Source organism: Boleophthalmus pectinirostris, unplaced genomic scaffold (genome assembly GCF_026225935.1).
Source record: "Boleophthalmus pectinirostris isolate CB_2022bp ecotype Guang Dong unplaced genomic scaffold, ASM2622593v1 HiC_scaffold_9, whole genome shotgun sequence".
Taxonomy (NCBI): domain Eukaryota; kingdom Metazoa; phylum Chordata; class Actinopteri; order Gobiiformes; family Gobiidae; genus Boleophthalmus; species Boleophthalmus pectinirostris.
This window is the reverse complement of record NW_026571541.1, coordinates 11527676-11544552: the sequence shown is the minus strand read 5'-3', so window position 1 is coordinate 11544552 and position 16877 is coordinate 11527676. Positions and strand designations below refer to the sequence as shown.

Below are 16877 nucleotides of genomic sequence, written 5' to 3'. Positions count from 1 at the left end.
TTAACAAATTTTGAAGTGCCATATATTATATAAGTATATATAAACCATACACAATAATGTTGAAACCAAACTTGCAATAAATAATAGTTAAATGAGTCATAGAACTTCATAATTCAATAATCTACAGCTCAAATCTCATCGTAGTACAGAAAAAAAACAATAGTACAAAGTAAAAGTACCCATGATAAATACTGACAACCAAAAATGATTGTTCCATCTGTCATGCATTGAAGTCGATACAGTATTTATTGTGAGAAGACAACACAAACACATAAATTAGGTCATATTTACTGAAATAAACATGTTAATAAGTAGATTTAGTTTCAAAGATAGTTTAATCCTGTCTACGCCTGACTGTAACTAACCACCTGAATGCCAACTGCAACTTATTAGGACATTGGGAAACAGCCAGATAGTTAGGAAAGCCAACTGCTAAGTAGTGTGTGTTTTTATTAGTCTGTCTGCATCTCCAAAGCTCAAAATGCTCTGTTCCAACTTGTGATATCATGAAGCAGTAGTTTTCAAGTTGCAGCTACTATTTGCCTTTTCTTCAGTGAACGTTTGGCAGTTCCAGGGTTGGAATAGAATCATCCAAATGATTCTAGTGAAGGTGTATGAAGTTTTATGGAGCACTTCCTGTATTATCACATGACATAAGGTGGCACAGATTGTTTTCAGTTTGAAAGAGCTCCACCGTTATTACACAGATAACGAAACAGTATAATATGGGCTCTTTAACTACTAAATAAACAGTGAACAATGCATGTGTTGGCCTCTTAATCCACCCTGTGTTACAATACTTACTACAACAATTGGCCCCGTGAGTGACCCGTGGTTTTCATTGTAGAGGAAAGGTTTTGGGTGTCGAACGTCATTCCAATCAGCATCAGCCAGCTTGAAGTACTAGGTTAATCTCCTCCTCATCGAAACACACACACTTGCATGTAAATCCACGCACACACGCACACGACAAAGCGCGTGTACACGAGGGACGTGCGACTGCCGGTGCCGGGGTTACGCACACGCCCACGCACCGACGGCGGCGGTGGGGGCGAGGGAGGTAAAAGTGCACTAAGCCGGTGATGCAGTTCTGTCAAGTAGAAAGAGCTCGATAACTTTACATAATCAAAGGGGATTCCAGTTTGACGTCAAGGTATAGCCTGGGCGCACGTCCTTACGCAAAAGGTATGCCAGAAGTGCTTAGAGTATTGCCTGTAAGTAGGCCTAAGTAAGTAAGGAAGGAAGGAAGGAATCGTAACGTTACTATAAAACAATATTACTCAAGTAGAAGTAGCCTACAACCAAAACCAAGCAAATTATTCACTACTTTAAAAATATTGTCACAGTTTTGTCTATCGTTTACATGTTTATCCAACACTCCAGCTCCATTTCCCAACCTGATTCAGTCCATCTTTTGCTTCTTCACTGTTTCATACAGCTGTCACTCATTCCCAGATCATCCCAGGGAAGTCTAGAGAAACTCCCTCTGCCCATTCAGTCTTTCCCAGGTTCTTGATAAGTTAAGAGACACTTTCAAGCTCTGTATTTGATTCAGTGTATCCAGCTTATTTTCTCTTAGAGATTTTCAGGATTTTTTTTTTCAGGTTTGAGGATATTTAATAGCCAGGCTGGTGCCACCTAGTGCCTCCACTCAATTTAATTTCTCTCGAGCGACTAGGTCAGGAATCAGAATTCACTAGACGCTTTGCAAGAACCCTGGAAGTGCAAGTTCGGGCACCAGCCAATCAGCGAAGAGCCATACATTCTGTGTTGGCAACGATTCTCGAGACTGAGGATTTAAAACTGGAACAAAGAGAATGTTTGATTAATTTTATCAAGGGGAAAGACATTATTGCCCTTCTTCCTACGGGATTTGGGAAAAGCTTAATATACCAGTTAGTCCTGTTAGAGGTGCATTACATACGTCACGACCAAATAGCAGTGATTTGTTAAATGATAAGAAGTACCCACCTACCAGCGAGCAATGAAATCTAACGCTGAGAGGTCAGACGGTTTGTATGAAGTGACACAAAGTAAAACTGACTGATGAATCAGGCTAGATATTTAAGTCATTCCTTAGTTTATCAGCCTGATTTGTCATATTAAACATTACCTTTTAAAGGACACTTTCTGTTAAACTGAAGTAAGACTTGCATTTGCATCTTTGTGTTGCATTTGAGTCCAGTTTAGGGTGACCAGATTTTTTAGTTTTACCCGGGACAGTCCCAGTTTTGAGCCTTGTGTCCCCTGTCCCAGCAGGTTTATCCAAAAGCAGTGATTTGTCCCAGTTTTATACAAGAAATGTCCCAGGTGTCCCTATTTTTGATCTGATACCTGCTAATGGTAAAGAGAAGCATAAACTATAATTAGTTTAAGTAAAATACAGAAAAGCTGCTTAAAAATGACAAAAACACAAAGAAAATGTGACTATACTGACTCACCTGTTAGTGGACCGAATGCAGAACAATTCTTCTTAATTATGCACTCATTTCACAATTTTATTATTACCAACCACCACAAACCGACGGTGTTGCAGTTTTTGATTTTGACACTCTAATAACACTAGTCCAGTTACCTGCTTGATGAAGTAGTAAAAGTAAAATTTCTTCAAAAAGTTTTCCCAGCTCTACATATGGCAAGTGGCTTATGCAGTGGCAGAGTTAGCAATTTGGGGGCCCTAGGCGAACTTGAGTTTGGGGCCCTCACTTTAATACACAATTTTTTATTATTATTTTTAAAATAAATTTATTGTCTGTTTTTCCCCATTGTTCTTGAGACACGCACATCTCTATTTATTTGAATTATGGTGGATTGGAAACTTGTTTTATTAGTTTGGTCGCTGACTAGATAACCAGAACTGAAAGTAGTTTTATTTTTTTACTAGTACAATTATATTTTTGTTTACATCCATTACATATGATTATTATTAATAAAATACTCTCATATAATGTCATATTGAAAGAAAATCAAATTGCTCTGAGACTATTAGTGGCGCTGAGGGCAATTGATTTGGGAGCCCCCCCAGGTTTGGGGGCCCTAAGCATCTGTCTACTTTTGCCTAAAGGTAGCGCCGCCTTTGAGCTTATGTTTGCAGTCAGTTACACTAAGAAATTAATCTAAACATAAACATAGTCATATATGTAGGCTCTAAGAGGCCTATATTGGCTACATGTGGTGCTACACAGATTATGAAGGAATCTGATGTATTCCAGGGGTGACCAGATTACGTCCCTAGTTTGGGTTGGTTCATAATAACAAAATTGTGAAATGAGTGTGTAATTAAAGAAAACGGTTATGCACTCTGCACTAATGTGAGTCACTTTAGTCATATTTTCTTTGTGGTTTGGTCATTTTTAAACAGCTTTTCTGTATTTTACAAAACAAATGACAATGTACCCCTGTCTTTATTGTTGGCAAGTATCAGATTTGTCAAAAATAGGGACCAGTTTGACATTTCTTGTATAAAACTGGGACAAATGAATAAATCATCTGGAACAGGGGCTCAAAACTGGGACTGTCCTGGGTAAACAGGAACGTCCGATCACCCAAATCTATTCTCACCAAATTATGAACGTGATCAGGTGTGCAAATTGATGAAAGAAAGTAAAGCCATTAAAAAAAAGTCCTGTAGCATCTAATATCTAATAATACACCTATATTATTAGATGATATTATAGATGATATTGGTGGTGATGGTGATATTATGAAATTTTTCACCATCTAAAACCATGACACTATTCTTAAAACAGAAAATAAATATCTGTCATTGTTTCATTTGGCCTTGAAATTCAAAAGTGATTTTAAAAGTGGAACCCATAGCAAGTTAAAGAAAGTAAAAAGAGTAAAACGAAAGCGTATTCAGTGTTTCTGATTGGATGGCTCATTACTGCTGACTAATGAGCCCATACCTTTTTCATACATACTAACCGAATAAAAGTACCCTTCCTAAGTACATTTCTGACCTTTCCCTCATAAATTACGATAGGGCATGACATTATTATTACATAAAGTTGAAATAAGGCTAAAGAAAACTATAAGTCTTACTGTTGAGTTGAAGCAAGGGGCCCTCAACAGCTGTATTTCATTCAGACGTGTGATTCATTGGTTTTGGAGGAGCTCCTATGGCTTCAGCGTCTTGATAAAGTCCACACTGAAACCAGATCACATTATACCACCTTTATTTTGGCCCAAAGACCAAGAGTCATTAGGGATACTACTTCATTTGGGTCTGTGTGAGTTATGTTTAATGCTAAAATATCAAGGGATTTTTAATTTGTGAAGAATTTAAGGTTTACTTTGGCTCTTTGTAGTAAATCAATCAAAATGTGAATAATACAGTTTTGGGAGGGTTTCAAATGTCATTAATCACAGCACAAAAATCTGTAGGTCACCATTCATCCACCAGCGTCAGACTTTTCTGGTTACGAATTGCACGAGCTTTCAAGAAAAAAGTGATGAAAGAGGGCAGCCAACATTTATTACCCAGGAGGACCAAAAATGTGATTATGTATTGATTCTTATGTTTATTTTAAGTTAACTTTGTCATTTTTTCTTTGCGAGGATAGACCACCTCCTTGTCGCCATGGAGATGTTATTGCTTTGCTTAAAATGTCTAACAGTATGGCATTAAGACAAACCGGAGGCACTACCAGGCCAAGGTACAGATCAAATATAGGTAGAGGTAAATTTAACGATTAGTTTGAGCACAAAAAACAGCTGTAAATGAATAATGCAAGATACACGTTTAAAGCCGTACTGTGAAACATTCGCAATAGGCTTTATTCATGCTTATGTCACAAAACCTCTAACTTCCTTTGGGCTATTTTGGAGATAGTAACTGAAAACTGAGAAAATAGCCCTGGTTTCTTCATCTAGACATCATTGTATTCTTTCTTTTTTCTTTTATAAATTGCCTTCTAACTTTGTGCTAATAAAAACAAAAACAAAAAACAAACAGTTAAAACCAGCTACCCGTGAGTGACATGGAAGATGCGATTAGAGTCACGTCCCCAACTCGTGGAAAGCTTTGGCAGGTTATGAAAAGCGCTGCTTCTGAATCCATGGTTTTATGTTTCATGCCCAGTGTCTGTAACTACACCTGAAGTCTGTAAAATCCTCCAGGTAGAATCCAGAAATTCAATGTCTGGATAAAAGATTATTTAAATAAATAAACTTTTGTTTTGACAGATTGAATTTCTCCTTTTGCCATACACCAGAAGTCGTCATCCGCATGTTTCCAACGTCTTCTTGTAAACATGAATAGAGCCTGTAACTTATCTGCGAAGACAAGTAGGTTCCGGACACCATGATGAGAAAAATTACAGTGTATGGTACCTTTAATTCAGGGATGTTCAAACTTTTTTCATCAAGGGCCACATATCTAAACACAGACGGAGCAGAGATCAAGGGCTGTAGACTGGTGCTCATTACAGTGAACAACTGAAATATGTGCATGTTTAACACATTAGAATGAGCCATCAGTCTTTATTCATGTTAAGATACTCAAAATCACACACTAAATATTAAATATTGGCTTTATCAAGGTAGATTTTCAAAAAACTTGCAATAAAAAGTAAATTTTTCATTCATGCAAGGTTTGGGCCAATTCTCCTGGAAGCCTGAGGGCCATGAAAAATTTGTCTGAGCACCGCATTTGACCCACGGGCCATAGTTTGGACATGCCTGCTTTAATTTATTGTATTGCAATACAAATGTTATTCTTACTGTTATTTTCATCTATAACATGGAGTGGAAGAAATGTAATAGGCCTTTCTGTAAAATTTGAAATAAACAAAATAGGATAAAAGAAACTGGACTTACTAAACTTTTGTAGCCAACATTTCACTACTAACCAAGAAGCATTTTCAGGGCTTTGTGATAGCAACAACTATCCATTCAAATGTAATCTTATTAATAGCTTATTAATCCTAGTAAATCTTAAATATGAGCTGCTAACTCGTATTACTTTAGAAGATGAGTTTAAAATGTAATTACTTAATTGGACAGGTGGCTAACTGATCCTGCAGCATATGGCTTTTTATACTGTATCAACATTTAACCTATACAATATGTTGCAATGACAATAAAACAAAGACAACAAAGTCCAGTAAAAAAGAAATCAAAATCTTTTATTATTTTATCTAGAAGAGGTTGATTGTGGAGGGGAGGGGGACAGTGGAGAGGTAAAAGCAGCAGGAAGAGGCCGGACTTTGGGGTCTTTCTGTTGTTAAGCCAGAGCTCCCATTGGGTCCCAGGCAGGAAGCACCACAGGCTCCTGCTGCATCACATCCAGGACGTCTGCGGGGATGAACTTTTTATCCACCACCACCTCATACACGTACTCAGAGAACCAGTCATCGGTCATGATCAGGTAACCTACAAAAAGATAATAGGAGGAAAGAATTAATTATGCAAAATGGGTATTCGGTAGGGTTGCCAAAAATGTTGAAAATCAGATCTTAATCATCTGAGCCGGTACCAATACTAAAGGTTACAATCAGAGGACAGAAATAAACCTTTCCTGAATTGCTGTAATGATCTTGAGCTGTATCAGAACAAGTATAAGACCACATGGACTAGTATATGCCCATGGACCACTATGGAACCTACGACTGAGGGATTACTCAGATATAAGGCACTAGTAATTAGGGTTGGGCAGTAAATACGGTATTACGGTACTACGGTATCCCGCAGTATCAAAAAGTAACAACGGTATCAGTTTCATTACCGTCATTAAGAAAATCTGCAGCGCATAAGGACCTAATATTATAATATTATAATTTATTGATACCTAAATTTGTTTGCTCAGCACAAATTAATGTGTGGCTATATTTCAAATTTAATGCTATCACAATTTAAAATTAATATTGTCTATAATGTTTATTTTAACTGCATGGGGCGATAACGCTCGATTAGTTTTGTTCCGTTGTCACGTTATGCTCATAAAGGAGACCAAGACAAGATGGCAAGTCCAAAAAATACTAGTACTTCTGCAATTGGGCAGCATTTTGGCTTCAGACACACACTTCTTTACGTTTTACAGAAACGAAACTTAAAACCACATGGCTCATTTGCATAAACTATAAAGCTCAGATAAAAACAGCTCTTTCCTTGTGTGCTGATGCGGTTCAGCTTCTGTCGGACTAAAGGACACGACTCAGTGGATTATATGTGTTCTTTCTGTGACAGAGGATGTGCGGATGCCAGTGAGGCTGTTCTTTGTGTGTATCGCATTGGAGATGGTTCATGTGAAACTTTTCAGAGATTATAAATCTGCAGGTCATACGCATAGACCGTATAGCTGTATAGCGGTGCTGCTTTGTAGTTTACCAAAGTCGTACTAAAACATTTTGGTAATAAGGTAATACCGTATACCCCGGTAAAATCCTGAGAAGGTTTAACGGTATCAAAATTTGGATACCGCCCATCCCCAGTGGTAATATAAAAGAAAACACTACTATTTAATGTTGGAAATTACCAAAGCTCTCAACAAACTAGACCGACGGCATTAAAAATCATTTGATCTGTAGGAATTCATGATAATAACAGCCAACAAATAATACTGATTAGGACAGTGTCACAAAACAAGTAGTCTGCTGCTAGAGGAAATAAAATATACACTTTTAAATGTATTGATTCAAGTATGTATTAGGTAAGAATATAATGCTCATATTTAAACCACATTGTAAATCTTGAGTAGTTGGTCAGTATTAATATATATTATATATAATAATATATAATAATATATTCACCTTCGGAAAACGGCATGCATTCAATCTTATCTGATCTGGTGTGTCATAGTAATAAGCACAACAGCATGGTCAGGCATAAATGACTTACAGCTCACCCCACTCACCTACGCACTCTTACTGTATTGACCATATTCAGGAAGTTGTTATATGATTCTGTATAGGGCTGCTAATCTCTGAAGTAAATTAATTAAGTTATAATTAATTTTACAGTACAAAGAAGTTGTCATGGTACCCAGAGAAAGCACGCATTTGTTGGTCCAAATGAACATTGAACATTTTACACAAAACGACCAGGGCAATTCATCAAATGTTAGTAGAGATGGTGAATGGTCATTTTATGTAGCGCTTTTCCACCTTCAAGGCACTCAAAGCACTTAACATCAAGGGACCCAATCACCCACACATTCATTCACCACTGCAGGCAGACACTGGGAGCGATGTGGGTTAAGTGTCTTGCCCAACAACACGATGAGTTGAGAGTGGGATTCGAACTGACAACCTTCGGATCAGTGGACAAACTCTGAGCTACTGTCGCCCTAGATCAAGATTCAGAGAAGTCCACAGCAGTTCTCTGCCAGTAAAGCATGTGGTTTGAAGCATGTGTGGCAATTGTTCAACATCTGTTTCATTTGTGCTCAGGAAGTTAATATTAAAATACACAAATAAAAGCTGAACAGTGAAAATCGTGATAAGAAAAAAGGGGGGAACAAAAGGACACATTTTTTGTCATATCGTCCAGCCCTACTACTTTATATTATATTTTAACAGCAAGAGTTTTCTCTAGTTTCCCCACTGAATTGAATAGAATTCCTGCTTAACAGAAACGCCAACACAAACGGAAGTGGGGTCAGTAGCAGTCAGAAGTAAAAGTGGGCGGGGCGGAATAAGGACGATACTGATGAGGGAATGACGAGGGAAACATGCGAAATTCCTGACCTCACAGCGCACTAAATGTTAAAGAGTTCTGCCATCACTTCTACACGCCCACTCCGATTAAACCAAAACAATAACTGTCCGCCCCAACAGTGCGTGCAACTGCAGGATGTCAGTGTGTCCAGATATGGGGCAGTTATGAAATATTGAATTTTTGAACTGAAAACAATGTGCTGGAAAATCTAATCTAGCTTTGGCCGAGGACACAGACCCATAATGAAATGATTAATACAAAGGCAGAGTGGTTTATGTTTGACAGGCAGCTGTACAAGCAATACAGCTTAAAACTTATGACATTTTAATGATGACCACATGTTAAAATTGTTATCATATTTGGATTTAATCAATGGCTGATAAGTGCTTTTTACACTTTTGCACATATTTGGGTGAAAGCAGCTTAGTTGGTAGACTTTGTCCACTGATCTGAAGGTTGGTGGTTCGAATCCCGCTTTCAACATAAACGTCATCGGTTGAGCGGTCAGATCCACATGCCCACAAGTTGGAGATGTGATTCCAGATCCCTCACATGAATGCTATTATTGTGTACTAGGACAAGCCACTTAACCCACCTCACCCCTAGTGTCTGTCGTAAGTGGTGTATGAATGTGTGAGCAGTTATTTGATGTAAAGTGTTTTAAATGCCTTGAAGGTGGAAAAGCACTATATAACAATGCGACCATTTACTATTTACCAAAAGTTCCAGGAATAAGGACAACATAAGGTCACATCGGATGGTGAGCTATAACCAAAGATGCCAACAGACCAATAGACCAATAGAAATGTGGTAGCTACTACAGTGTAAGTCTAGATCACCATGTACTTGTCCTGAATGTGTGAGAGAGTCCAGAATTACCATTTGTTTTGAGAAAAATGCTAAACAGAAGATTCATGTAAATCTGCATTTCAAGACTTGCACACTGGCTTGCTACTCATCGAATCAGATTTTCTGAAAATGTAACTGACAAAGTCACTGTGTGTTAAGGGTTAATATTGAAAAACACATCTTCCCTCAAATAAGTGTAAAAATGTGGGCTATAGTGCTATCAGCTCCATAACAGAGTGAGTGACAGCCTAAAGGTGAAGAAAATAGAAAGGTACACCTCTCAGGAGAGCCCCCTTTAGGGACAGAGAACGAAAAGATGTGAGGCTTTGGATAAATATAAACTGAATGAGGTTGTGATGACCTCAGAAAGGAAAAGGCATAAATATAGACATTTACTGTGTACTTTACATCGGTTGTTGCCAATCTTTTTTGCGCCACGGACCAATTTAATGTCAGACAATATTTTCACGGATCGGCCTTTAAGGTGTGGTGGATAAATACGACTAAATAAAATTAGATGACAAACACAAAAACTGTGGTATTTTGTAAATACAGTATAATAAACGTTTCCAAAGACGCCTGTTTTTTGTTATAGAGACAGGCATCTTGACATGCATCAAGAGTGAGTCATAGACCACTGAATGTTAAAACAGTTCTCATGGTTACTACTTTAACCACAGCTGCCCTGAGGCAGTCTGCCATAAGCGAGGCAGCCAATCTGTGCCATTGGCCCCTGCAATCGCCACCAACACTCACACACCACTTTCATACTATGCAGTGTGGGTGAAGTGTCTTGCCTAAGGACACAACAACAGGTGCTCCACTGTGACACTTGATAAGTCCAATGTTCTCTCATCTAAGTACTAACCAGGCCCAGCCTTGAACATCGTGTCAACATATCCATATGAGGACAAAATGAATTATTGTTTTAAAATAGCATACAGTCTGTAATAAAACTGTCAAAACTGGCAGTGTAATCTTTTACAAACTGACTTAATTTTGTTTGTGGTTTGTTCAATTTTGTTGTCACATGGTAACAAATTCTGCATGTAATCCAACACATTTCTCCATATTGGAGAAACCAATGTTGTATGTCAGCCCAGATCATTTATACCAATCTTATGCAGTCTTGACAGGTAGAATAATATCTATGGAGAATTTTGAATTGAATGAAGTTAACCAGCTGCTTCTCTAACATACCACTCATTTTTGGCAAGAATTGAGTTTAATGGATCAGGTTTATTATCTTTAGGGTTTAATAATATTGTTATGTCCAAATATGCAATTGTAATGTATATAAAATGTGTTCTTTAACTGTAAAGTCCAGCTGAAGTGTAAAACCTGCAGTATTTTCTTTACCGCCACTGCTGCTTGTGTATCTTTTCCCTGCAGCTTTTCTCAAACAAACAAAGTCCCAGATTCCCAAGTGAGCACCACGTCTTAAACTTTTGTTCTCTGAAACTTTATTAATTTGGCCGTGGACAGACTACCCCGATGTTTATGCAACGGAATATGTGCGAAAGAAATCGGACTTCACAGAGACGTTTTCAGATGTTTTCCCTGAAGCCACAAAAGTCTGAGGGTTCAAGTTTGTGCAAATCTACTACAGTTACACAGGAGCGAGCAGAAGGTACTGAGCACATTTTTTAAATATGTAAATATTCTTTAAAATTTGTTTAGAACCTTAAAGTCTAATTTATTAAGTTAAGTCAACCCACAGAAGGAACAGAATGGTATGGTCTAAAATTTAGAAGATAATTTCTCCAAATAGTGACTTGGTTGTCTCCATATAGATGTTATTACTTTGCCCGAACTCCACCACAGTATGACATTACTTACACACTTATCTTTCATTTATTCAGTTACAGAAGATTTTGTTGTTGTTGTTCTTACTGTGAGGGGGCTGGTCTCTCCACAGATCTGAAACATGACCTAGACGTCCATCACCTGCTGATGGACGCTGTCTGCGGTAGTTTTGCTATCCGAGATCTGATTTGATACTTTTGACAACCCTATTATGAACTTCATAATAACAGAGTATTTGTGGATTCTAAGCACTTGAGTAAACCCTTACAGTACACTGCAGTAGCAGTAGCCTTACATTACACTGTAGTAGCAGCAGAAACTGATTTAGGTTATCACTGCCAATTTGTGGTTGACAAAACTTCCCAGCCACCAACAGGCATTATGAACAAAGTCACTGTGGTTTTTCCAGTGGTCTGTGGTCAACTTGTTTTGTAACAACATTAACTTTGTACAATTTCCCCTTGAAGCTCCAAGCTAAGAAAACAAAAACACCAAATGTGAGCGTTTCTACCGGGACACAGCCAATTATAAGTTCATAAAGCAGCCACATGGGGAGGCCTTTAGTGTAAACCTGCTTATAATTCAGAGAAAATAAACCGAAGAAGATGGCTTCACAAGAAGCTGGGGTGCAAAACAGAGGAAAAAAATAAAAAAGTGGAGTGTGAAACTGTACTCCTTTTCCTGGAGATAATATTCCAGTTTCCAGCTATTATGGGGTAGGTCATAATTTAGCACACATCTAATTAATTCTTCTTTGGTGGTCCATGCAAGCTCACTACTAAAGCTTTAATGCCTTTTTCTTTTTGTAAGTTTTAGCCCCACAGAGTATGTTTTAAAATATGGGCTTTCTGTCAGAAATTATGGATTATGGTTAAGGTGCACTTTATTGTCCTCACGTTTGCACCGATCTGATACTGCTATCGGATATTGATGACGATACAAAAAAATTTGCTGGGCATATAAACAACAATTTACTGGTCGTAGGTGGCCCAGAAAATGTTTTCATTTTTATTTAGACAAAGCTGTTCTGTAGTTACTTCAGAGATAAATAACAGCTACATAACACATTTGGATCCGTTCTGTCTTTATTTTTTATTTTCATTGTATCAAAATCAGTATCAGAACTGAAAAACCTGGATCGGTGAATCGTCCCAAAGGGAACATTTGTCCTCTTGAACCATCCTTCAATGTTTCTGATGTAGAAGTATTAGTACTAGTAGTAGTAGTGGGTTATTACCGTCTGGTTGAAAATTTTAATCTCAATCTTATCTCAATAAGGAAGAAAGTAAGAAACAAATAATAGTTTAGGTGAAGCAAGCACTAGATATAACCATTTTTCAGTATCAGTGATCTGGTGTTCCGAGTTGGGAAAAGCAGATGAATTGGATTTTTCTCCACAGAAATTTCCTGAAATCCTATTTTCACTGGAAAAGCGTGGATATTCTGTATAGCTATAAAATATCCAATCCATAAACAAATACATTTATTGTGTTTATATTCAAATGGACATCGGTCAGATGTTGTGACTTGGAAAACAGCTTTGTGTATCAATATTTGAAATGCGTACCTTTGTTTCCACGATCATCGCCCCATGAGTTTTCCACCCTCCACTTCTCGTAGCCTTCTTTCCCCTCCTGAGGGAGAGAAAGAGCATGTATAGGACCAGGTGTACAATATGACGACCCCAAAAACGTGTCAGGGCATCTGGGCTTGTTTACAGAGAGGAAATTGACAGCACCATGACAAACTGCAGCCCATTAGAGTGGAATAAACAGTGTACAATGTTTGATGGAAGAAACTTTTGAAATGTGTGTATTGTTGAGTATTGTTGTGTGTAGAAGACCCCTTGTTTGTATACGTTTGGGGGCAGTGACGCGCCTCTCCCTGTGAGTGCGTACCTTGTCTGTGACGGCGGTCAGGATCATGGCGTGGGTCATGAGCGAGTCTCCGAAAATCAGTCTCTCAGCTTTCGATAGGTTTTTCACAGAGACACCAAACACAAGCTCGTGATTAAACCTGGAGGATACACAGGGCAATGGAAAGTGAAAATGCAAGTTCATCTATTTGGTACAAAGTTATTGAAACTACTCAGACATTTATTATACATTTTATGTACTATATACTATATACTACGGCATGTTGGCTTTACTGGGTGGGCATGATAGCGGTACATGTGACCATAGACTGGATATATAAACTGACAGAGCTAACCTGCTAGATGCCACATTCCATATAGGAAGTGACCGTGGAGGCACTTCAGGCTTCCATCGACTGACTCCAATTTAAAAAATCGTCTCTGTAACTGCTGCAGTGCTCCTCCTCATTTTGGTCTTAAATTGTTTGTATTAACCCACTCTACATAATCCCTGTGTTTTTATTTCACCACTTTGTCCATAAATAAGTTCATATTCCTAATATGAAACTTGTCTCCATATTCGCTCCTATAACTGCAAGCTTCATGAGCTTCATTTGACTGGAGCTGAACACTACGGATGACATCAAGCTCCCTTCGTTCACTTCTTTATACAGTCTATGCATGTGACCTACAAGGGAGTTTTTAGAGTGATAAATACTGCAATGGTGACATGTGCCCATCTCATTTTGAAATTATGGAAGGAACCCAATACCCCTACACTGAAAATGTGGATGGACAAAATGACTGAAGTGAGATACTGGAGACGGTACATGGGCTGCCTGGAGAGCCAAAACCACACACTTTAACAATAGTTGACACAACAATACAATACTTTGGGTCTGGAACTGGAAATCCTGTCTCCACGATTTCCAAAGGGTGTGATTGAAAGGTGGACTGACCAATCAGAAAAACACATGGTGCGTTTGTGTTAAAACAAACTTGTTATGTATCTGAGGCTTTTGCTTTGGTTTTTGGTTTGGTCTTTTTATGTCAGGTCCTAGAATGGGACCCCACACTACAGTAGTCAATGAGCCAAATTTTAGTCAGTAAGGCTCTCAGTCTTTATTTCTTTCCTATCTTCTCATTGAGCTGGAGATCAGAAGATGCACAGGCTCTGCAGAGTCTGTAAATCTACTTTATTCAACTGTGATAATGATATTTGGCTATAAACACATAACTGTTCACTAGAGCAGCTCCAATGGTGAGTTACCAGACATTCAGAGCGAACAGGTTCAGTGGGTAAATTTAGCCTGGCGCCACAAACTGAGACAAATGATGAAAGGTTAAACCAGTGAGAGGTGAGATTCAGGACGTGGAATCAGAGGATCACCCACAATTCAATAGACTCACAATAAAAAATATATACTACAATGACTACACTGCAGTAGTCGATACATAGCCTAATATGGGCCCTTTAAAATTGTGATAAATGATAGACTATTTTATGATCTATTTTATGTTGTTTCCTCATCAAAAACATACCTGGAGTTGTGTTTTGTTTCATTCACGCTTGCTTAACACATTCAGGCTGAGTTTTTAACACTCTGTTCCACCTTGTGATGTCACGTGGCAATACATGAAGCACTCCACTGTGTTTTTAGACTCCATATATCTTCACTGGAATCACATGGATAATTTCAGCCCTCGAATTGCCTGTCTTTACTGAACAACAAGTAAAAGGGAGATGTTAACTTGAAAACTACCACTTCATGACATCACAAGGTGGAATAGAGCATTTTGAGCTTTGAAGATGTAGAGAGACTAATAATAAAGGGTTACTCAAACATGTGTGAATGAAACAAAATACAACTCCAGGTTATTGATGAGGTAACAACATTATGACATGTCAGTTTCATGTAATATAGAACCTTTAAGTCAATGCATTTTTACAAAAGTATGTCTTTGATGAAGTATCCTCACAAAATTGTAGCACTGCCACAACTTAGTTTTGCGAAATAAACCAAAAATATTCATGGTGTTATATCATTAGAGCTCCAATATATGTGTGACTTTAATTTGACACTATATTGTCAAATACAGTAAAATGATATATTGGCATTTTATATTCTGTCACAGCCCAAGTTTGTTCAAGGTTTATCACTATTACGACATTTTTTTGGGACTTATATTATGAGAAATACATTTTAAATTGTATAAATGAACCATATTCTTCTCACAAATCTGGAAAACACAACTGCTACAACTGTCAGAATCAGTATTGCAGTCACCATTGTATCCAACATTCAAAGCTTTATTCCAACTTGTGTTTTTGAACAGCTACAATGACGCAGTTTCATCCCTCAAGATTCAATACAGTTTAGTCTTTTGTCAGAAAAAGTTTACAAATTTAGGTTTGACAATTTATTTTCTAGTTTTTGCCTAAACTTTACACGTTATACTCACACATTCATGTCGTTTATCCCCAGCTTCCCATGGAAATGTTTGCCGACGTCACAACCAAACCACACGGCCTGCACAGGGAGAGAAATCAAAACACCAAGTTCAGATTTACAACAGTTACAAGTTTCACATTTACAATACTCGCACGTGACATGAGATCTTGTTTTGACAGTTAGACCAGTCCTGTCACGATAATTACAACAATGACTTCTCATACAATATAAAGATAGCTAGAACAATATATTTTTCATTGTGTGTACATTTTCGTATTTTCTAATAAAGGCCAGATATTAATTGTCTGTTTTTTTTTTTGTTGTAATATAAGATTTGAGCTGTAGAGTGTTGAATAAGTAACTTTTATGGTTTCGTTCTGCTGGTTATATATTGCAGTTCAGACCTTTAAATGATGCTGTATTTATAAATGGTTTACTGGTTTACTGCTTTATTGTTATAGTGGCATTGACATTATGTAGTTACAATTTCTCATAGATCATTGTTGTTTTCACTTCACAAAAGTACTACACGCTACGATAACAGTTTAAATATGGAACTTATTCATAACATCGAAATTCTAATTACCCATATCCATAAAACTTTTAAACTGCCAGCCACTTTAATAATTATTTTGATATGATCCATGATAATTGTGAGTGAATGAGACCCACCTCTCCGTCTTTGATGGACTCGGCTGCCGCCCTCTTGAGCAGCTGGATGGGCTGGTTGTTGTAAAGAGTGCTACGGCCTCCCACCATGTTCCCCAGAAACTCCACACTGTAAAGCTTCCCGTAAGGGTTCTGAGGCCGCGGGTCGTTCACAAGGCAGATCTAAACAATGAGAGCTGGATTAAGTTATGCATGCACAAGATTAGAGAAAAAACATGCAATGGATGATTTGATATGACCCTAAATTAGGATACCGGAAAGTATATCATATTAAACAGCATGTAAAGCTAGTGTAAATTAGACAGAATATATACATGTATGACTTTTGTTGTTAATATATTTTTAAGTGCACTATATAACTTTTTTGTTGAGGGGTGCCTGTCTCCATGGATATTTTATTTGCTTAACCAATTTTGCATTTATTAAATTATTTTCATTGCTAAAAACAAGACAAACAAAAAAAACAACCAAAAACATGCTTTTTTTTGCAGTGACCTGGGTTGCCTCTCCATAGATCTGACCTGTAACTTGGTCTAGTGGCATCACCTGCTTACTGCATACTGTGGAACATTGTAGGCAAATCAACC

General features: G+C 37.7%; 1 protein-coding gene across 1 annotated transcript in view; it reads right to left on the bottom strand.

The window, feature by feature from the left end:
• Positions 1-6102: 6102 nt before the first annotated feature.
• blmh (bleomycin hydrolase) overlaps positions 6103-16877 on the bottom strand; it is a 31204-nt gene continuing 20429 nt past the window's right edge. The window contains exons 8-12 of the mRNA XM_020923966.2: positions 16294-16452; positions 15632-15699; positions 13212-13329; positions 12881-12947; positions 6103-6375 (exon numbers count right to left, since the gene is read on the bottom strand). Coding sequence (XP_020779625.2) covers positions 6227-6375; positions 12881-12947; positions 13212-13329; positions 15632-15699; positions 16294-16452 — 561 coding nt within the window. The 3' untranslated portion in view covers positions 6103-6226. The remainder of the gene's footprint in view (positions 6376-12880; positions 12948-13211; positions 13330-15631; positions 15700-16293; positions 16453-16877) is intronic.